At 48.7% G+C, this 19,367-nt stretch overlaps 1 protein-coding gene across 1 annotated transcript; it reads right to left on the bottom strand.

Annotated features, from left to right (window-relative positions):
• Positions 1-849: 849 nt before the first annotated feature.
• On the bottom strand, positions 850-13,177 carry LOC118077549 (5-hydroxytryptamine receptor 7-like). The gene is made up of 2 exons (XM_035101184.2): positions 12,666-13,177; positions 850-2,191 (listed from the first exon to the last, which is right to left on the bottom strand). The coding sequence occupies exons 1-2, from the start codon at positions 13,175-13,177 to the stop codon at positions 1,420-1,422; spliced, it is 1,284 nt and encodes a 427-aa protein (XP_034957075.2). The 3' UTR covers positions 850-1,419.
• Positions 13,178-19,367: the final 6,190 nt, after the last annotated feature.

Below are 19,367 nucleotides of genomic sequence, written 5' to 3'. Positions count from 1 at the left end.
CCAGGGGAATTGTCAAGGAAGGCAGAGAAAAACTGCATTCTGCTCCCTGTCTACATGGGTGCACATGAGAATGTATTGAGTCATTTCGGCTTAACTCCTTCTGGACTGAACCAATCCTTAGTGGTTGAGCAAATGCTATGCTTGTAGAAGTTCCCTGGTTCAATTCCTTGCATCTCCAGGTAGAAGCATAGGAGAACAGGGGCCAGGGGAGACCTTTTACTGCCTCAGACCCTGGGGACATGCTGCCAGTCAGAGCAGACATTGCTGGTCAAGATGGACAAACCGTCTGGCCTGATAGAAGGCCATTATCTTATGCTCTGCCATAGTGAGGCACAAGGTGCTGGTGTCAGGTCCCCCAGATATTTTTGCTCAGTTTCCCTTTTTGGCTTCCCTTTCTAGCCAAAGGACTAGAAACCTGCCTTTTTGTTTTTATTTCAGATGGGGACAGATCATCTCAGCATGCTGGGTTCCATACTCAAAATCTAAGGCCTGACTTGGTCAGTGTGTGCACCCATGAAAACGAAGAGCCCTACATAGAGATCTTGCCTCATCTATTGTCTATTAATATAAACCGCTTCCTCTCTCTCAGTCCCTAGTGGCTATGACTATCCTTACGGGTCGCACGGTAAGGATAATTGAGGCAAATGAATGCGAAATGCCCTGGACACTCGGGAAGAACTGTATAAATGTTTAAGTATCATTATTACATAAGAGCTCCACAGCAGATGTCATGCCTTCTTCATCTTGGTGACTTCCAGATGTCGTGAGACTCCCAAGTTCCCTCAGCTCCAGCCAGAATGGCCAAAGGTCAGGGGTAATGGGAGTTGAAGTCCAAATTATCCGGAGGGCGTCAGGTCAGGGAAAGCTGATCTAGGCCTTCTGTTGAGCAGCCTTGCTACTGCCTCTCGGATATACAATTCTCGCTTGGCTTGACAGCTAATTTCCTCTCCCTTACTAGGCGTTTACCAGGATCTTGTAATCCCCTCTCCCCAATTTCCCTCCAAACTCTTCTAATCGGGGGCAGAGAACCCTGCTTCTCTTGTTCTCTTTAAACTAGAGCGCACCTGCCTGGCTGCCAGTCAGGAGTAAAGCTGCGTCTAGGTGACCACACATAGGATAATTCTTGAACGTGGCAAAATATCCGGTCTCGTTTCCCCTTTATACCGCAAACGGCTGCCATAGGTGCACAGATTTATTTGGGTGCTTTTGTGAATTAGCATCTTCTGTAGACTTGCTTGCGAAGCTGTCTTTTTCTCCAGGGCTGCAGGGGAACTGGACAATTGTCGCCCTGCTCTGGAGATGCTCATCCAGGTGAGCCCTCAGTCCTTGGTGTGAGCGGGCAGCCGCAGGGAGGGTCTGCCTCCCTTAGTGAGCAATCCCAACGCTTTTAAACGCCAACGTCCGCATGGGCCCGCAGCCTTAGATTATGCCCTCGTGTTTCTCTGTGGCTTTCAGGGCCTCGTGCATGCTTGCGGCGGACAGCCTGCGGTTGATGTTGCGGTAGCTGCAGTGGAGCAGGTTCCAGAAAGTAGTCCTCAGGTCCCGGTTGAAGAGGGCATAGATCAAGGGGTTGATGAGAGAGTTGGCGTACCCCAGCCAGAGGAGAGTCCTCTCCAGCCTCAGAGGGATGCAACTGCAGCGGCTGCCGCAGATGAACGGCCGGGCCGTTGACATCAGGAAGAAGGGGAGCCAACAAAAGCTGAAGGCCCCCACAATGATGCCCAGGGTCCTGGCTGCTTTCTGCTCCCTCTTGAAGATGGAGATGTTCTTCCGGTCCTGGCGGAGGAGTTTGGACAAGGTGGTGCATTGCTCCACGGCCTTGCTCCTCTTGGTGCTAGGCTGGCGCCGGGCTCCGGGCTCCATGCAGTAGGCTCCGTCTGGCTCGTAAGGCCTGGGGAAGTCCATAAAGCGGTGCTTCTGAGCGCTGGCCTTGGCTGCCTTGTAGATCCTGTTGTACATGACGAGCATGACCGCCATGGGTATGTAGAAGGCGACGCCGGTGGAGTAGACAGTGTAGCCAAAGTCCTGGCTGATGAGGCACACCCGTTCCACAGTGATGTTCTTCGCCCAGCCGAACAAAGGGGGAAGAGTGATGGAGGCCGAGAGGAGCCAGACGATGAACACCATCTTGGCCATCAGCTTCCCGTCTTGCCTCACAGGATACGTCAGCGGCCGGGTTATTCCCAGGTACCTGGAAAACACCAAGGAAAGGTTGGTAGGTTGGATTTGGCTTCATCAAACCTTTTTTTAGGCATTAAGGTAAGGTAAAAAGGTAAAGAACCCCTCGACGATTAAGTCCAGTCAAAGGCAACTATGGGGTTGCGGCACTCATCTCACTTTCAGGCCAAGGGAGCCGGTGTTTGTCCACAGACAGCTTTCTGGGTCATGTGGCCAGCAGGACTAAACTGCTTCTGGCGCAACAGGATACCATGACGGAAACCAGAGCGCACGGAAACAGTGTTTAGCTTCCCGCCGGAGTGGTACTGTCAGGGGTTCTTGCGACTACTTCAGAGTAACGACGCTCCCCATGCTTGTCTTTAAGCAGTTTTTATTGGTGCACTCTATTTACAGTGAGACAGGTGTGTAAAACATGTCAGCTCAGTCCGATGCAGAATCCGGCACTGCCCCCCCCCACGTGATCTCCCCCAACATAGGAGTCTCGGCACAGTGAATCTCCTCCCCTTTTTTCTCCTGCGTAATTCCAGAACCGGGGGAAAGGGTCTACGCTCCATGCTTTCCTTTCCCCTCCTTTCCCCCTCTCTCTCCTCCCTCCTGTGTAGCCGGGACTCTCCCATGCTGCCAGAGCCCTGGCACTCTCCCTCCACTTCCTGGCTTGCCTCCTCAGAGCCCTGGCTTCCATCACTGCTTGGGGAGGAGCTACTTCTGATGCAAGGGGGAGGTTCTCTGTACTGTCTCTCCCTTACAGGTACCTATTTATCTACTTGCACTTTGACGTGCTTTCGAACTGCTAGGTTGGCAGGAGGAGGGACCGAGCAACGGGAGCTCACCCCATTGCGTGGATTCGAACCGCCAACCTTCTGATCTGCAAGCCCAAGAGGCTCAGCAGTTTAGGCCACAGTGCCACCCATGTCCCAGTTAGAAATATAGGCCATCATAAAACATCCATATACATTTTTAAAAAAATATATACGAATAAACAGCCATGTAAAAATATGCAATAATGAGGATTTTCGTTGGAGTTTCTTCCCACTAAATAGTGCCATTCACCACTCTGAGAGATACTATTGATAAAAACTCAGCCATCCTTGCAGTTACTTCCGGGTTAATGTCAGACAGAATCTGATATTTTCATTGTGTCGTAATGTTAGACTACCCCAAAAATGCGGATGTTCAGTATTCAGACAATAGACCGGGAGGGGGTGTTGGATTTTTTTGAATAGTCTTATTATATATATTATTCCGCCCCCCCAAAAAAAGGGTGTGTGTTTGCATAGCTGGTTGTAACAAGGGACAGTAGAAAATAACATGTTCTACTGTGTCCAACACATTTTCATGCTTGTTTGATTTTAATATTTTTATCCTGCTTTCCCAGTGACAGACACTGAGCTCAGAGCAGCTCAAAACAATCACAGAATCATTGAAAAGCAACAGACATTGTGACCACGATAGTATCAAACACAATAGCCCATAAATAAAGCAAATAAATAAAGCAGCTAAAAAAGCCAATGCAATTCTGGGCAATTCAATAGGAGTATAGCATCTAGATCAGGCATCCCCAGACTCAGCCCTCCAGATGTTTTGGGACTACAACTCCCATAATCGCTAGCTAACAGGACCAGTGGTCATCGATGATGGGAATTGTAGTCCCAAAACATCTGGAGGGCCAAGTTTGGGGATGCCTGATCTAGATCTAGGGAAGTAATAGTACCACTGTATTCTGCTCTGGTCAGACCTCACCTGGAGTACTGTGTCCAGTTCTGGGCACCACAGTTCAAGAAGGATACTGACAAGCTGGAACGTGTCCAGAAGGGGGCAACTAAAATGGTCAAAGGCTTGGAAACAATGCCTTATAAGGAACGACTTAGGGAGCTGGGTATGTTTAGCCTGGAGAAGAGAAGGTTAAGGGGTTATATGATAGCCATGTTCAAATATATAAAAGGATGTCATATAGAGGAGGGAGAGAGATTGTTTTCTGCCGCTCCAGAGAAGCGGACACGGAGCAATGGATTCAAACTACAAGAAAGAAGATTCTGAACATTAGGAAGAACTTCCTGACAGTAAGAGCTGTTTGGCAGTGGAATTTGCTACCAAGGAGTGTGGTGGAGTCTCCTTCTTTGGAGGTCTTTAAGCAGAGGTTTGTCAGCCATCTGTCAGGAATGCTTTGATGGTGTTTCCTGCTTGGCAGGGGGTTGGACTGGATGACCCTTGTGGTCTCTTCCAACTCTATGATTCTATTCTATGATTCTATGAAATAATAAATTCATCAAAATGATCAATTTTTTAAAATTAAGTTTCTATACCACTTTTCATTCAAGAATCGTAGTTTGCAATAGAAACACAAATAAATACATGCCATTGTAACAAACAAAAACAGTACCCCCACGGTTTAAAACAGGCATAGGCAACCTTTGGCCCTCCAGATGTTTTGGCTTACAACTCCCATGATCCCTAGCTAACAGGACCAGTGGTCAGGGGTGATGGGAATTGTAGTCCAAAACATCTGGGGGGCGAAAGGTTGCCTATGCCTGGTTTAAAAGGTCATAGATAGTTTAATTAGCCGAAGGCCTGAGAGAAGAGGAATATTCTTGCTTGGCACCTAAAGATGTAGCATGAGCCTCCCTGGGAGAGCATTCCACAAATGGGGAGCCACCACATAAAAGGCGCATTATCCTGTCGCCACCCTCCGGACCTCACGTGGAGGAGGCACACAAAGAAGGGCCTCAGAGGATGATCTCAGGGTCCAGGTCTTACCTTCCAAGTCCCGGACTGCAGAATCCGGGACTGGCAGCCGTGTGACACCGGAAGTTGCGTCAACATAACTTCCGGTGTCGCTTTGCCCTTCTATGGGCACAAAAAATGGCTGCCGGCAGCTTCGAAAGTCACTTGTACGCATGTCAGGAAGTGCGCCGACGCAACTTCCGGTGTCGCTCCGCCCATCTATGGGCACCAAAAATGGCCGCCGTCGATACCAGAAGTCGCGTCTATGCACTTCCGGACATGCGTAGATGCGACTTTTGAAGCCGGCAGCGGCCATTTTTGGTGCCCATAGAAGGGCAAATTGGAAAGAAAAAAATGGCCGCCGGCAGGAGAAAATAACGGAGAAAAACGGGAGACGAAGTGATACGGGGGACCACCGGGAAAAGGTAAATAAAAACAGGGGTTTCCGGGGGGAAACGGGGTACTTGGCAGGTATGGTCCAGGTAGGTTCATGCATGTTGTATGTTGTCTTCACAAATGCATGCCTATTTGTGCTATATGCAATTTTTTATACACTTGACCGAAGAACTGCAGTGCAAAATTCGGGGAAGTGCGAATTTTTGAAAGGTGGCTACGTTTTGACTCTCGCGCTATTTCAGAAAGGCGAATTAAGCAGGAACACCTTTAAATGTGACCCGAACACAATTCCCATTGCTCCCGTCACTCCCCGCCACATGGGGGGCAGAGCCAGTGGTTGAGGTGGAGCCATGCGCTTGTCATGCGCTGCGTCTGGTGTGGATTCAATCCCTGGTTTTGCCAGCCGGTGTCACACTTAGCAGGGATGGGGGAAAGCTCAGCTCTCCCTCCAAGGAGACACTGCTCGGGGCTAGGTGGCTCAATGCTCTAACTCTGCAAAACAAAACTCCACACAGGTCACTCGTTCCCTCTGCCCACGGCACTGCAGCTGCTGAATTAAGTTTCTTTTGAGCGATGCAAAGTGGGTCACAAATCTTTGCAGCAGTGAGCACAGCCACCTTTTAACCACCCTCTCAGGAACCGCCGCTAGAACCCACGTGGTAGAGTTTCTCTCTCTCTCTTTTAAAAGAATTACTCTGTTCTAATTACATCTCTTTGGTTACCAGGCAACAAAGTGTGTGCTTGTCCTACAGGGGGGTCCTGCCAGCTCTTGGAGTTAATGTAAAAATAGCAGGGTCCAGGGTCCATTGCATAACATCGCTGCGGTGGCACATCATATGGAGGACTCGTTTGCGATTGCTGTAAGGATTTAATCAGCAAAACAGAAATGTGCCTGCATGGGCATGCAGTGTCGTGATCCAGATCCTAGGAAATCTCTCGAAAGGTGCACTGGGAGCTGGGCTGGCCAGGACTGATGAGAGTTGAGGTCAAAAACATCTGGAGGGAGAGAGTCTGGTACACCTCTAAGGCAGGGGGGGGGAACATGGGAAGTTTATAAATTTATTCTAATGGCCAAAAAAGCTTATTATGTTTATTGTGGAAGAAATGCCAGAATGACTGGATTTAGAAAGTTTAGAAAGGCAAAAGCTACGTAGACATCCTTCGTGGAACAAGAGGTGTGTGGCTATCTCAAACCAACCACCTCAAAAAAAGAAAAGGAAAAAAAATATGTTTATTTATTTGACAAAATAACCTCTCAGTTGTTAAACCCCCCCCCACAAAAACAGCCTCAAAGCAGTTCACAAAAAAGACAGAAAAACAAAATTATCCACAAGAAAATTTAAAACTTTAACGATAAGTGAAAACTTTTGAAAAGTTAAGATAATAGACTAAAGGTAAAGGTAAAGGGACCCCTGACCATTAGGTCCAGTCGTGACTGACTCTGGGGTTGCGTGCTCATCTCGCATTATTGGCCGAGGGAGCCGGCGTATAGCTTCCAGGTCATGTGGCCAGCATGACAAAGCCGCTTCTGGCAAACCAGAGCAGCACATGGAAACGCCGTTTACCTTCCCGCTGTAGCGGTTCCTATTTATCTACTTGCATTTTGACGTGCTTTCGAACTGCTAGGTTGGCAGGAGCTGGGACCAAGCAACGGGAGCTCACCCCGTCACAGGGATTTGAACCGCCGACCTTCCGATCAGCAAGCCCTAGGCTCAGTGGTTTAACCACAGCGCCACCTAATAGACTAAAAACAGATTAAACATTGGCAACCCATTCAGATGGGCAGGGTAGAAGTAAACAACAACAACAACAACAGCTTGCACCAACTATTTAACCATCTGGGTAGGCTTGGCTAAACAAGAACGTTTTTAGCAGGTACCAAAAAGATTACAATGAAGGTGTCTGTCTGATATCAATAGGCGGGGAATTCCAAAGGCCAAGTGCTGCCACAGTAAAAGACTGAGTTCTTGCCCATGAGAAATGGGTTTCATGTGGCCAGTTCTGCCAACTGAAGCGATCAAGTGGGCACATGTGGGGTCAGGCGTTCTTGTAGGCAAACTGGTCCCAAGTTGTTAAGCACTTGGCATACTAATAGCCCCACCTTGAACCTGGCCCAGTAGCAATTTGGCCACTGGTGCAGGTCTCTGAGTATGCGATAGTAAATTTTAGTTCTAATTAGATGGATGGGACGTGGGTGGCGCTGTGGTCTAAACCACTGAGCCTAGGGCTTGCCAATCATAAGGTCGACAGTTCAAATCCTTGCAACAGGGTGAGCTCCCGTTGCCCGGTCCCTGCTCCTGTCAACCTAGCAGTTCGAAAGCACAGAAGTGCAAGTAGATAAATAGGTACCACTGCAGCGGGAAGGTAAACGGCATTTCAGTGTGATGCTCTGGTTCACCAGAAGCGGCTTAGTCATGCTGGCCACGACCCGGAAGCTGTCTGCGGACAAACGTCAGCTCCCTCGGTCTATAGAGCGAGATGAGCGTGCAACCCCGGAGTCGTCCATGACCGGACCTAACGGTCAGGGGTACCTTTACCTTTAACAGACGAAAGTTTCCGAGGCTTAGCAGAAAAGGGCACTTGGCTAAAAATTCTTCAAAACGGCAGAGTTAATTTCAGTTCAGTGTTTTTTTAAAAAAGGAGATCCGGATTAGCATTGCTTCTATCATCAGCAACGAAGTGTTCCGCCCCCCCCCCCAGCCAGATGTACACAGCATCTGGAAGGAGGCTGTGAAAAGACTTGCAAGGGATCATTATGTGATTAATTAATCTGTACTTTGATCTGCAATCGCGTAAGGCTTAGCGAAGGGTGCTGCATGCATGCTTAAATGCTGCTCAGGATCTGCTCCAGTTGCTGGGCATAGCGTCAGGTCCTATTTGCTTCGGCGACACCTGCAGGCAGCCAGCGCCTCTCAGGATTTATTCATTTCAGAGCACGCAGAAGCCCATCACGACACATGTGAGGAGGGGCCAGGGGCTAGGGGCCAGACCCAATGACACCCATACTGAGTCCCCAGGGACCACGTGTGCAAGACATGCAACACGCAGGGAGGCGTGGTGGTGGCACCCACCCAACCTCCCATCAGTTGCGTCGCTGCTTGGGGGCATGCGAGGTCACAGTGGAGCAAATGCACCAGCAGAGCCAATCCTGCACTCTCTCTGGCGCGTTGGCACCACACCAATCTCCCTACCACTTCTCCCCTTCTAACCTCCCAGTAAACAGCAATGATGCAACCGACTGGAGGTCAGGTGAGTGCCCCCACCGCCCCCCCACAGAATCATAGAATCATAGAGTTGGAAGAGACCACAAGGGCCATCCAGTCCAACCCCCTGCCAAGCAGGAAACACCATCAAAGCATTCTTGACATATGTCCGTCAAGCCTCTGCTTAAAGACCTCCAAAGAAGGAGACTCCACCACACTCCTTGGTAGCAAATTCCACTGCCGAACAGCTCTTACTGTCAGGAAGTTCTTCCTAAGGTTTAGGTGGAATCTTCTTTCTTGTAGTTTGAATCCATTGCTCCGTGTCCGCTTCTCTGCACTCCATCCACCACCGGTAACAGAGTCAAGTCAGGTGTGCGCAGCCCAAGCCAATGGTGATGGACTTGTTAAGTACAATTGTTTAATTGACACTGAAATGGGGAATCCCCAATTGTGCATTAATGAAAGCTTGAATGTGGGGCTTTCCCATGGAGCTATATTGAAACTGAAGAAAAGACTGAGCTCTAACTGAGTTGGTAACTAACTATTGTTGTTTTCTGCTCGCAAACACGTGAGTGTTTAACCTTAGATCAAAGGTATCTCAGAGGGATGGGTGAAAGGATCAATCACTCGAGCTGGGTTGGCCACCAAATGGGCCATCTCTTTAATGCAGAGGTGAGGAGCCTCAGGCCAAGGGAACAAATGTAGCCCTACAGATCTCTCTCCCTGGCCTTGCCTCCTCCCTAGCCACTTGTGTTATCCCCAAGCCAAACCTCTCATTAGCCTTCCTTCTCACCTTCCTCTAGGGTTTTTGCCTGGCTAGGGTTTGTCCTTAACTCTGATCACGTCTCTTCCTTGTTTGGATGGAGGATAGAGAGAGGGGTGTGAGTAAGTGTAGGAACCAGCCTGTTGTACAAAACTATAAAACAATATTCATTGTTCCACCTGCTTTTGCCTCCGGCTCTCCAAATACTGGCATACTCTCCAAATCTTCCAGATATTGGATGATTGCCCAGAAGGAAAGACAGCCCTCAGGCTGGAAGCAGCTCGACATCCCTGCTATATAGGACTTCTGCTTTGTAACCATCATTCCTTTTTTAAATTCAACAGCAACAGGCAGTGATAAATGTGATTGCTGAACCCAGCTTATGTACAATGGATGCCCTTCACCGAAGAGGCCATTCCTTTTTATTTCTGTGCATATTTATACCGAAGGGCAGTGCAGACATTTCCAAATAAATAAAATAAATCTCCACCTCTCAGACTTTATGGCTCCTTCCAACAGGAGCACCAAACATTAAATACGTGCAGTCTGGGATTGCTTTTGAATTCCACACGCCTACCCTTCGCATTCAGAGACGGTGCTGCTGTAACTTGCACAATTAACTTTAAGTGTCTGCTTCCTAATTCTGCTCAGATTTCTTTCCTCTGTTTTTGTTTCAAAGATAGAAAGCCGTACAGACAAGGAATTAAGTGCACAGACTGGGAGAAGAACAGGGTCTTTTAAAAGCATCAAGGGATACAATGCGGTGCAGTGGTTAGAGTGCCAGACTAGGACCTGGGAGAGACCCGGGTTCAAATCCCCATGTAGCCACGAAGCTCACAGGGTGACCTCAGCCTAACCTACCTCACAGGATTGCTGTGGGGATTAAGAGAGGAGGGAGAGGTTTACACGCACACACACCCTTTTATTCCTTGGACAGGAAAGTGGGATATAAATGTCACAAACAAACAAATTCATTATCTTGGCAGATTTGGTTTGGATTTACAGTAGTGAAGCCCCCTTGGCTTCCAGACTTCCAGATGGTTTTGTAGGTGGGATTCAAGCGCTTACCAGAAAATTCAGGAAGCAGAATTAAAGTGGTTTGGGCACTCTTGCTTTCAACCCTCCTCCCCAACTCCAACCCCCACCCCCCACCCCCAGTAAGGAAAGCGATGGGAAAAGGCGCTATGGCTTGACACAACCTCTCCACCAAGACATCACGATGAACAGATGATGTTGCAACACCCATCCATAATCTTTGTGCAAGCAAATCAGGGCGAATATTCAACGAACAGGTTGTCTGGACGCAACGTGGCTCGGTTGAAATGGGCTTAAATTTGTAGTATAGGCATTTACTTGTGGTGTGAGGCGGTACAGCCCTCGCAGCATTTTTTTGGCAGCCCTCGGTAACAATTGACACCCAGCCTCCCAGCTCTCACGCTGCCCTCCCAAAGCTGAGCAAGCTTTGGGAAGGAGGCAACAAGGCAAAGTACGGCCTGCAGGTTCCATTTCAAAGTACTCTCAAAGTATCTACGTGTGCATAGGGGAAAGAAAGCTGCATTAATTTTTTTGATGAATTTTTGTGCAGACCCCTTAAAGATAAATCAATTGCAAACTGGTATGGAAAAGTGAAAAACAGATACCTCAGTTTTTCATTAACCCGTCCCTACGAAAATTCATCATTCCATGGCAACTGAGCATGCTCCATACTCTTTGACCTGAGACCTCAGGGTTTCCACAAACTTGCAGGTATCCCCTCTCCTGTGCCTGGGTGGTGCCGTTTTGGCTACGCAAGGATAGGCTCTCAGAGAATGAGGTCACTCTTGGTATATACAAGCAGGGCCCAGTGGCAAAATGTTGTGCGGAGGCCGTGGTGGCTGGGAGGCAGAGAACCTTTGAAGGCAGGAGGCTGTCCAGAATGAATGAACCAACAGGTGGGTGCAAGCTGGGGTCAGGAGATGAGTAGGAACCTGAAAGCACCTCTTCCTCCTTCCTCGTCTTTCAATCATATTATTCCCCCTCCCATCCAGTTTTCAGTCCCCCCCCCCCCTCAACGTTCTGCGGGCACTGAGTACATGCCATCTTCGTTGGGCTGTTGTTGTTTTTGGGGAAGGGAGATGTTCTACAAATTCTCCTCGCTCCTACATCTGCAAGCCTCCGACTTCCCCAAAGCCTGCCAGCATCTCCCTGTGGCTGTTCTCACTACATAAATAAAGACACTCAGACAACTGAATTGGTTAGACTACCGGGTGGCCTCCGTCAGGAAATGTCACCTTTAGGCAACGCATACCATCCTCTTAAGTTCCCTGTATTTTAGGGAGGAACTTAGAGAGAGTTTCACTTGCAGTTGAGTACAGAGCGCACCAGACAATGACAGTAATTCTAAATAATCGGCCTGGTTAAGGTTTTCTGTAGGCACGACATGTGCTCTGCCTCTAAGCAATGGCTCTACCAATCTGAATTCATCATCCATAGGGTAGTTGCTTATTTAGCGGTGCTCCTTCAATAGCATACATTTCACACTCAGTAGCAAGAAATTATCAGGGACCATGGCTGGTATCCAACACGCTCGTTCTGTTAACACAAAGATTTGTAGACATGCATGCACTCCATGCCCATAGCTGCCAAGTTATCCCTTTTTTAAAGGGATTTTCCCTTATGCTGAATAGGCTTCCTCGCGAGAAAAGGGAAAACTTGGCAGCTATGTCCATGCCCTCTCCAAATTTGCTTCGAAAAGTTTTCTTTTGGGGGGGTAGTGCACAGGGGGAGGAGAGGGGAGAAAGTTCCTTCGCACAAGGGCAAATCCTTGTGCCGACAGAACGAGTTCCGTAGCAAATGCTCTCATAGCTGCCAAGTCTCCCGTATTCCCCGGGAACCCCCTGTTTTTCCAGCTGTCCCCAGCCGAAAAAAATTGGATTTTTTTGTTTTCCCCCAGTTTATTCCGGCGCGGTGGCCATTTTGGAACTGGGCGGAGCATGCTCAGAAGCGACTTTTGCCCAGTTCCAAAATGGCTGCAGCGTGACTTCTGGTGCGGCGGCCATTTTGGAACAGGGCAGAGCAGCATCAAAAGTAGCTTCTGAGCATGCCCCGCCCAGTTCCAAAATGGTGGCAGCGCTACTTCCGGTCTGCTACTTCCGGTCCAGTCCCTTATTTCTCAGGCCGGAACTTGGCAGCTATGAATGCTCTAGCCAGGGGTTTCCTGCTTTGATTTAGATCTAGACCTTTCTCAACTCCCATCATCCCTAGCTAGCAGGAACAGCGGTCAGGGGATAGTGGGAGTTGAAGTCCAACGACATCGGGGGACCCAGGGTTGAGAAAAGCTGGTCTAGATGACCTGCAAAGCCCACATGCGCATGCACACACAAACACACACAATTCTGTGAGCCTAAGCAGGAGACCATCCCTACCGGTCCACGCTGATGACGCAGAGCGTCATGATGGATGCCGTGCAGCACATGACGTCCATGGCAATGAAGACGTTGCAGAAGACCTCCCCAAAGAGCCATTCCCCTCCCACCAGGTCGGTGATGATGACGAAGGGCATGACGGCAAAGGCCACAGACAGGTCAGCCGCAGCCAAGGAGACCACCAGGTAGTTGGACGGCTGGCGGAGCTTTTTGACGATGCATACGGAGATGACGACCAAGCTGTTGCCCGCAATGGTCAGCAGAGTGATGACCGAGAGGACCGTCCCGATGATGACCTTCTCAGTGTCCCCGTACAGCAGTATATCCTCCCCGCAGTCCGTGGCGTTGGTGGCATTGGCGGGCAGCAGAAGGTCTGGCTCAGGGGACGCAGAGGGTCCTTCAGGCATGAATGGAGCTGAGGGTGACTTCTGGGTGGGGTACTCCTGGCCCGAGTCCTCCACGGCAAGAAGGTGCTGTTCTGAAAACTGGCTGGGACCGATCCTGACCAACATGCTTCAAGCAGACTGCTGTGCAGAGGAGAGACATGAGCTTATTATTATTTCAGGCCAATTGCTTCAGCTGCAAAAGAATAACTAAAAACAAACCTCCGGCAAGTTAGACGCAACAAATGGAGACCGATGCAAATTCGCAGATGTGTGCTTTGTCTGCTCCCCTACCGATGCTCTCAGATGCTCTCCCGCTTGGAACTAAAATGCAGCACTCGAATACAGAAATGATCAGGGTCGGCCCTACCGTTAGGTCAATTGTTTCAGCTGCCTCAGGCAACAGATGCTGGTGTGCCTAGGAGAGGGGTTATTTATGGCCATTCCTGCTGAGCAGAGCTGCTCTTAAGCTCACCTGTTGCCTCAGGGGTGGTGGGGGGACCTTGTCTCATTGCTGGTGCTGAAATATGAGTTAACTTCCACTCTGCTCCCTACGTGGAATAAGGGGGGGGACATCTGGCCCGTTGCTTCAGGCAACATAAAATCTTGAGCCAGACAGAAACCCCATTCACACATACTGTTCACCTGCCACTGTCATACACTCACAGTCTGAGGCAGTCTTTTCCAACCTGGTGCCTTGTAGTTGATTTGGACTACAGCTCCCACCAGTGAGCAGGTGGCACTGGAGGGCACCAGGTTGGGCAGAGGCTAGTTTAAGAGTTCACTGACGGTGGAATTGTGGCCTTTCCCACCAACACCAGCACACAACACCAGTTGTTCCTTGGACTTTATGTGCGGAGAATCCTTGAAACTTTGAACCAGTTGGAAAATAATAATAATAATAATAATAATAATAATAATAATAATAATAATAATAATAATAATTTATTTATACCCCGCCCATCTGGCTGGGTCTCCCCAGCCACTCTGGGCAGCTTCCAACAGAAGAATAAAACACAATAATCTATTAAACATTAAAAGCCTCCCTGAACAGGGCTGCCTTCAGATGTCTTCTAAAAGTCTGGTAGTTGTTTTCCACAGGGCGTTCCACAGGGCAGGCGCCACCACCGAGAAGGCCCTCTGCCTAGTTCCCTGCAACTTGGCTTCTCGCAACGAACGAACCGCCAGAAGGCCCTCGGTGCTGGACCTCATTGTCCGGGCAGAACGATGGAGGTGGAGACGCTCCTTCAGGTATACTGGACCGAGGCCATTTAGGGCTTTAAAGGTCAGCACCATGACACCCCAGCATTCCATGACACCCCAGCAGCTTAACCAAACAGCTCATTTCAGCCAACTCAAGCTAGTTCTCTCCCTAGCTCATAGCTAGGGAGATAACTTTTCCAAAGCTCATAGCTAGGGAGATTTGAAAGACAGCAGCCTGCCTTGATCTGATTGAGGAGAGGGGAAGTTGGCAAAAGCATTTATGCGGATCTGTGAGTTGTATGCTTCATACACTGTGCAGACCGACTTCTGCAGGCAAAGATTACCCAATTTCAGGATGCACAGCGACTAAGAGAATAAATAGTTAAGACAGCTCATGTAAGCATAGTTATCAGTCTCCTTTTCAAACCTTATTCTTTGCTGTCTCCTTTTAAAATATATATTCTCTGTTTCCCCAAGTGTGGTTCAATCATAATGAAACGGGCACAGTAAAATATAAGGCTGTTAAGCTGAATTATACAGCAGTCCATTAATAAAACTGGCATGAATCTGAAAATGTTTGGCATGAATCTGAAATTGTCCTAAAGCAAAAAAGAGAGGCCTGCTTTCTTTGCTAGATGATGATCTCATAGCAGGTGTCATCTTCCAAGAAGTGGCATTTTCTTCTTCGTCAAAGAGAAGAAGCATGTCGTTTATAAGACAGTACTTGCCACCTGCAATTCTTATAAGTCCTTTTATTATTAATAATATTTTTTTAAAAAAAATAATCTGCTGCCTACAGCATCTTTTTAGTAGATTGGAAGTGCTTTAAATTGCTAAATCATGCTGATGAATCATTCAGATATTATAGCTGCAGTAATATATCAGGAATATTTCTTCAATGTAGTCGTTACGGTATGAATTGGCTCTTCTACACTGTGGAGAGCTGAGTGCAAATTCTGCTGTGCAACCGAGAGGTCAGCAATCATTTGGGCGTACCGTTTTCCTGATTCACTGTTACAGCCTTCCCCAACCCAGTGCCCTCTAGTTGTGGTAGAACTATAACTCCTGCCAGCCCCAGTTTCCATGGCGATGGGAATTGTAGTACAAAATATCTGGAAGGCGCCAGGTTGGGAAAGGGTGCTGTTGAATCCACCCCAACAAATCTCCTCACTAAAGGATCACTCTCTTTATTAATTTATTAATAAATTATTAATATTGTTTGCTTCGGAAATATGAACACTGGCAGGGCACAAATTCTGAGGCCGGACCCTTCCCCTGAAAAAAACACCTTTTTTGCAGCAGTAGTCAATATGGGAGAAAAGCAATGACAAACCTAGACAGCATCTTAAAAAGCAGAGACATCACCTTGCCGACAAAGGTCCGTATAGTTAAAGCTATGGTTTTCCCAGTAGTGATGTATGGAAGTGAGAGCTGGACCATAAAGAAGGCTGATTGCCGAATAATTGATGCTTTTGAATTATGGTGCTGGAGGAGACTCTTGAGAGTCCCATGGACTGCAAGAAGATCAAACCTCTCCATTCTGAAGGAAATCAGCCCTGAGTGCTCACTGGAAGGACAGATCGTGAAGCTGAGGCTCCAATACTTTGGCCACCTCATGAGAAGAGAAGACTCCCTGGAAAAGACCCAGATGTTGGGAAAGATTGAGGGCACAAGGAGAAGGGGACGACAGAGGAACGAGATGGTTGGACAGTGTTCTCGAAGCTACGAGCATGAGTTTGACCAAACTGCGGGAGGCATTGGAAGACAGGAGTGCCTGGCGTGCTCTGGTCCATGGGGTCACGAAGAGTCGGACACGACTAAATGACTAAACAACAACAGTCAATATGGCACCCTTCAGATGTTGTTGGACTACTTCTCTCATGATTCCATGCTGCCTGGGGCTGATGGAAGTTGAACAGGCAACTCCCCATTCACACTCATTCAAGGCACACACATGCGTGCATCGCTGTGAACCTGGAAGTGGCATGAAAAGGGGCAAAAACAGCCCCTGAAAGGGTGTGGAAACAGCAACGAAGCCTTTGAGCAGCAGCATAGCTAGGCAGGGCACGCTGCATGGAGCCTCTCCACAGCCTCCCCCTCAGCTGTAGGGCAGCTGATGCAGTGGGCAGACGCAAGCCCCACGCTGCTCGAAAAAGCTGTGTGGAGCTTGCAGGCAGTCCGCCTCCCCCTCAGGAGAGATGTGTGGCTCAGGCACGCTGCAGGCCCCGCGTTGTGGTGCCCAGTGCCCCCTGCCTCACCTAGCTACGCCTCTGTATTAGCAGATTCATGGAGGAGAGGGCTGTCGAAGGCTGCTAGCCATAAAGGCTGTGCTCTGCCTGCAAAGTTGGAAGCAGCAATGTTGCTGGTTTCTGGAAATCACTCAAAGGGAGAGTGCTCCTGCAGTGGCGTAGGAAGGGGGTGCAGTGGGAACGAGAGTTATTTTTTTCCAAAACACATTTTTTGCCATTTTGTCACCCCCCTCAGTGATGACACCCGGGGCGGACCGCACCCACCGCACCCCCTTCCTACGCCACTGCCTTGGAGGTCTGTGGAGAGTTGGAGTTTGAGCAAGGAGGCTTGGAGGGAGTGAATGTGATGGACTTGGTAAGTGCTGTTGGTTTTTTTTTAAAAGGGCTTTTTCAAGGGTTTCCAGACGTTTAGAGGGTGCTTGCGGGCTTGTCCAATGGTGCTCCAGATAGACACAATTTCACTTAGACGTGTGCTGCCTCAGAACATAATACCCTGCATAAATGGGGACTCACCCGTAATCCAACAACATCTGGAAGGTATCGTACTGGCTACCCTGGATTTATAGCATCAGCTAATGGGCACAATCCAAACGGACATTCTCTACTGTGTTTTTACACCATAAAAACAGTGCTGGAGCAGAGAAGCCAACAGAACCAGTGATAGACAGAGATGGAGCCAGTGACAGGTAAAGGTAAAGGTAAAGGGACCCCTGACCATTAGGTCCAGTCGTGACCGACTCTGGGGTTGCGCGCTCATCTCACGTTATTGGCCGAGGGAGCCGGCGTACAGCTTCCAGGTCATGTGGCCAGCATGGCAAAGCCGCTTCTGGTGAACCAGAGCAGTGCATGGAAACGCCGTTTACCTTCCCGCCGGAGTGGTACCTTTTTATCTACTTGCATTTTGACGTGCTTTCGAACTGCTAGGTTGGCAGGAGCTGGGACCGAGCAACAGGAGCTGACCCCATCGCGGGGATTCAAACCACCGACCTTCTGAACGGCAAGCCCTAGGCTCTGTGGTTTAACCCACAGTGCCCAACTAATTCTACATTTGCCCCGCGCTTCTCCCTGCTGAGTTCTGCATGGGCAAAACTGAGACTAAGGAGGAGGAGGCGGAAGCAGGCAGGATCATCCTCTGGGCTGGTCAAAAGAAGGCAGGCAGGTTTGGAAGAGTCAAGGCTGTGGGGCAGTGAGACCCATTTGCACTAATGGACTAGCCTCCACACTAGACTTCATTCATTTCAAGGGGGCTCGCTTGGGCAAACCTCTTAGTTGGAAGTCACAAGCTTTGGGTCACCCAGCAGTTTCTCCAAGGAAGGTGGTGCCCTTATCTCAGATCCGCTTTTTTCCTGTTTTCTTTGCAGGTACTTCTTCAAAACCAGCATTTGGGTCACTGGTGGCCGGAGCAGAAATGGCCTGGTCCCATTCATTACTGATTTTAGAAGACTTCAAAAGGTGGAGGGAGAATGTGATTTGCTGCGAACTGGAGTGAGAAGGGATGTCACTTGTGGATTTCATTAAGCGACCTCCCCACCCCCCCATTCTTTCTTCTCTAATTAGGGAACTAGATTAAATGTTGCAGCCAAGTCGCTGGAAAGGGATTTGAGAAGGAGTTGGAAAGTCTAATATTGGATTGACTTTATATATATTCAAGTGTGAATTCATTGATGCATATTGCAAAGGTACACACACACACACACACACACACAATTCTCCTTTAGCAAAATAGCCCGAGACACCCGAATTGTACACCTGAATCAGAAGTGCAGATAAAACAAATTGGTGAGTTAAAATTGAGAGAGAGAGAGAGAGAGAGATTATCACGGCAAACAATGAATTCTAACCATCAAGAAGTTCAGATAACTGAGCAGTGGCAATAAGACTTCTAATCTAGTATGCAATAATTATGTTCATAGCTCTCATGGTATCCTTTCCTCAACTTTCTTCTGCTTTTCATCCCGATATTTGCACTGGAAGATCCTTGAGACCGGGGACCTCATTTTACACAAATGGTACTGTGCAAGTATTAAACAATATGCCCTCTATTTAACTAGGTTTGCATTAAGGAACTCAATAGTCATATATCACCTAGAAGAGCCTTCCTTGACTTGGTGCACTCCCTATGTTTAGGCTACACCCATCAGTCCCAGCTGATGGGAGCTGTAGTACAAAACAACTGGCAAGCACTAGGGGGGGGGAACTGGCCTACCACAATCAGCAGCTGAATAAAATGATATTTAGGGACACCGTCTGAAGGCAACAGGGCTGCCAACCGCAGAGAGGGCATTCAAACTTGGCAGCAAAGAAGTCTAGACTGGACGTAAGATCTAGCAAAGGTTTGATTTGCAAATGGGTTGTGTAGGAGAGTGGGAGCTTGTGGGGTGTCAGACTGGAGGACCTTTAGGTGCCCCTAAGAGAGTTGGCACTCCTTTGTTCGCAGAGTGATCGACATTGCTCTCCCAAATCCCATTTCTTCAAACACCATGGACGTTGGACCATTTTAGATTTTATGCGCGCCACGCATGCAAAGCATTGAGGCAGTGCAACAACCTCTGCACCCCACAGAGTCATGCGGAACTGGAACATCACCCCAGGTTAGATGTCTTCCTGAGTGCCCATTAGTACTCGCATCTCTCTGTCTCGTCTCCCTCGGCTGTTAACAATGAATCGGCTGTGCTCTTTCGGAGAGAAGTGCTCGGAAGATGCATCGTTTCAAAAGTCTCTCTCCCGCCCACTCCTCTTAAAAACACTTTAAACAAATGCCAAACATTTACTGCAGAAGAAGTACAACTTCTCCCCTCTCCCTCCCCCCCAACTACCCTGCAAAATCCCGGGCTGAGATTGGCTTTCTGCACATAGCGCATGAGAGG

This window comes from Zootoca vivipara, chromosome 9, assembly GCF_963506605.1.
Source record: "Zootoca vivipara chromosome 9, rZooViv1.1, whole genome shotgun sequence".
Lineage (NCBI taxonomy): Eukaryota > Metazoa > Chordata > Lepidosauria > Squamata > Lacertidae > Zootoca > Zootoca vivipara.
This window is presented reverse-complemented; position numbering and strand designations above follow the sequence as displayed.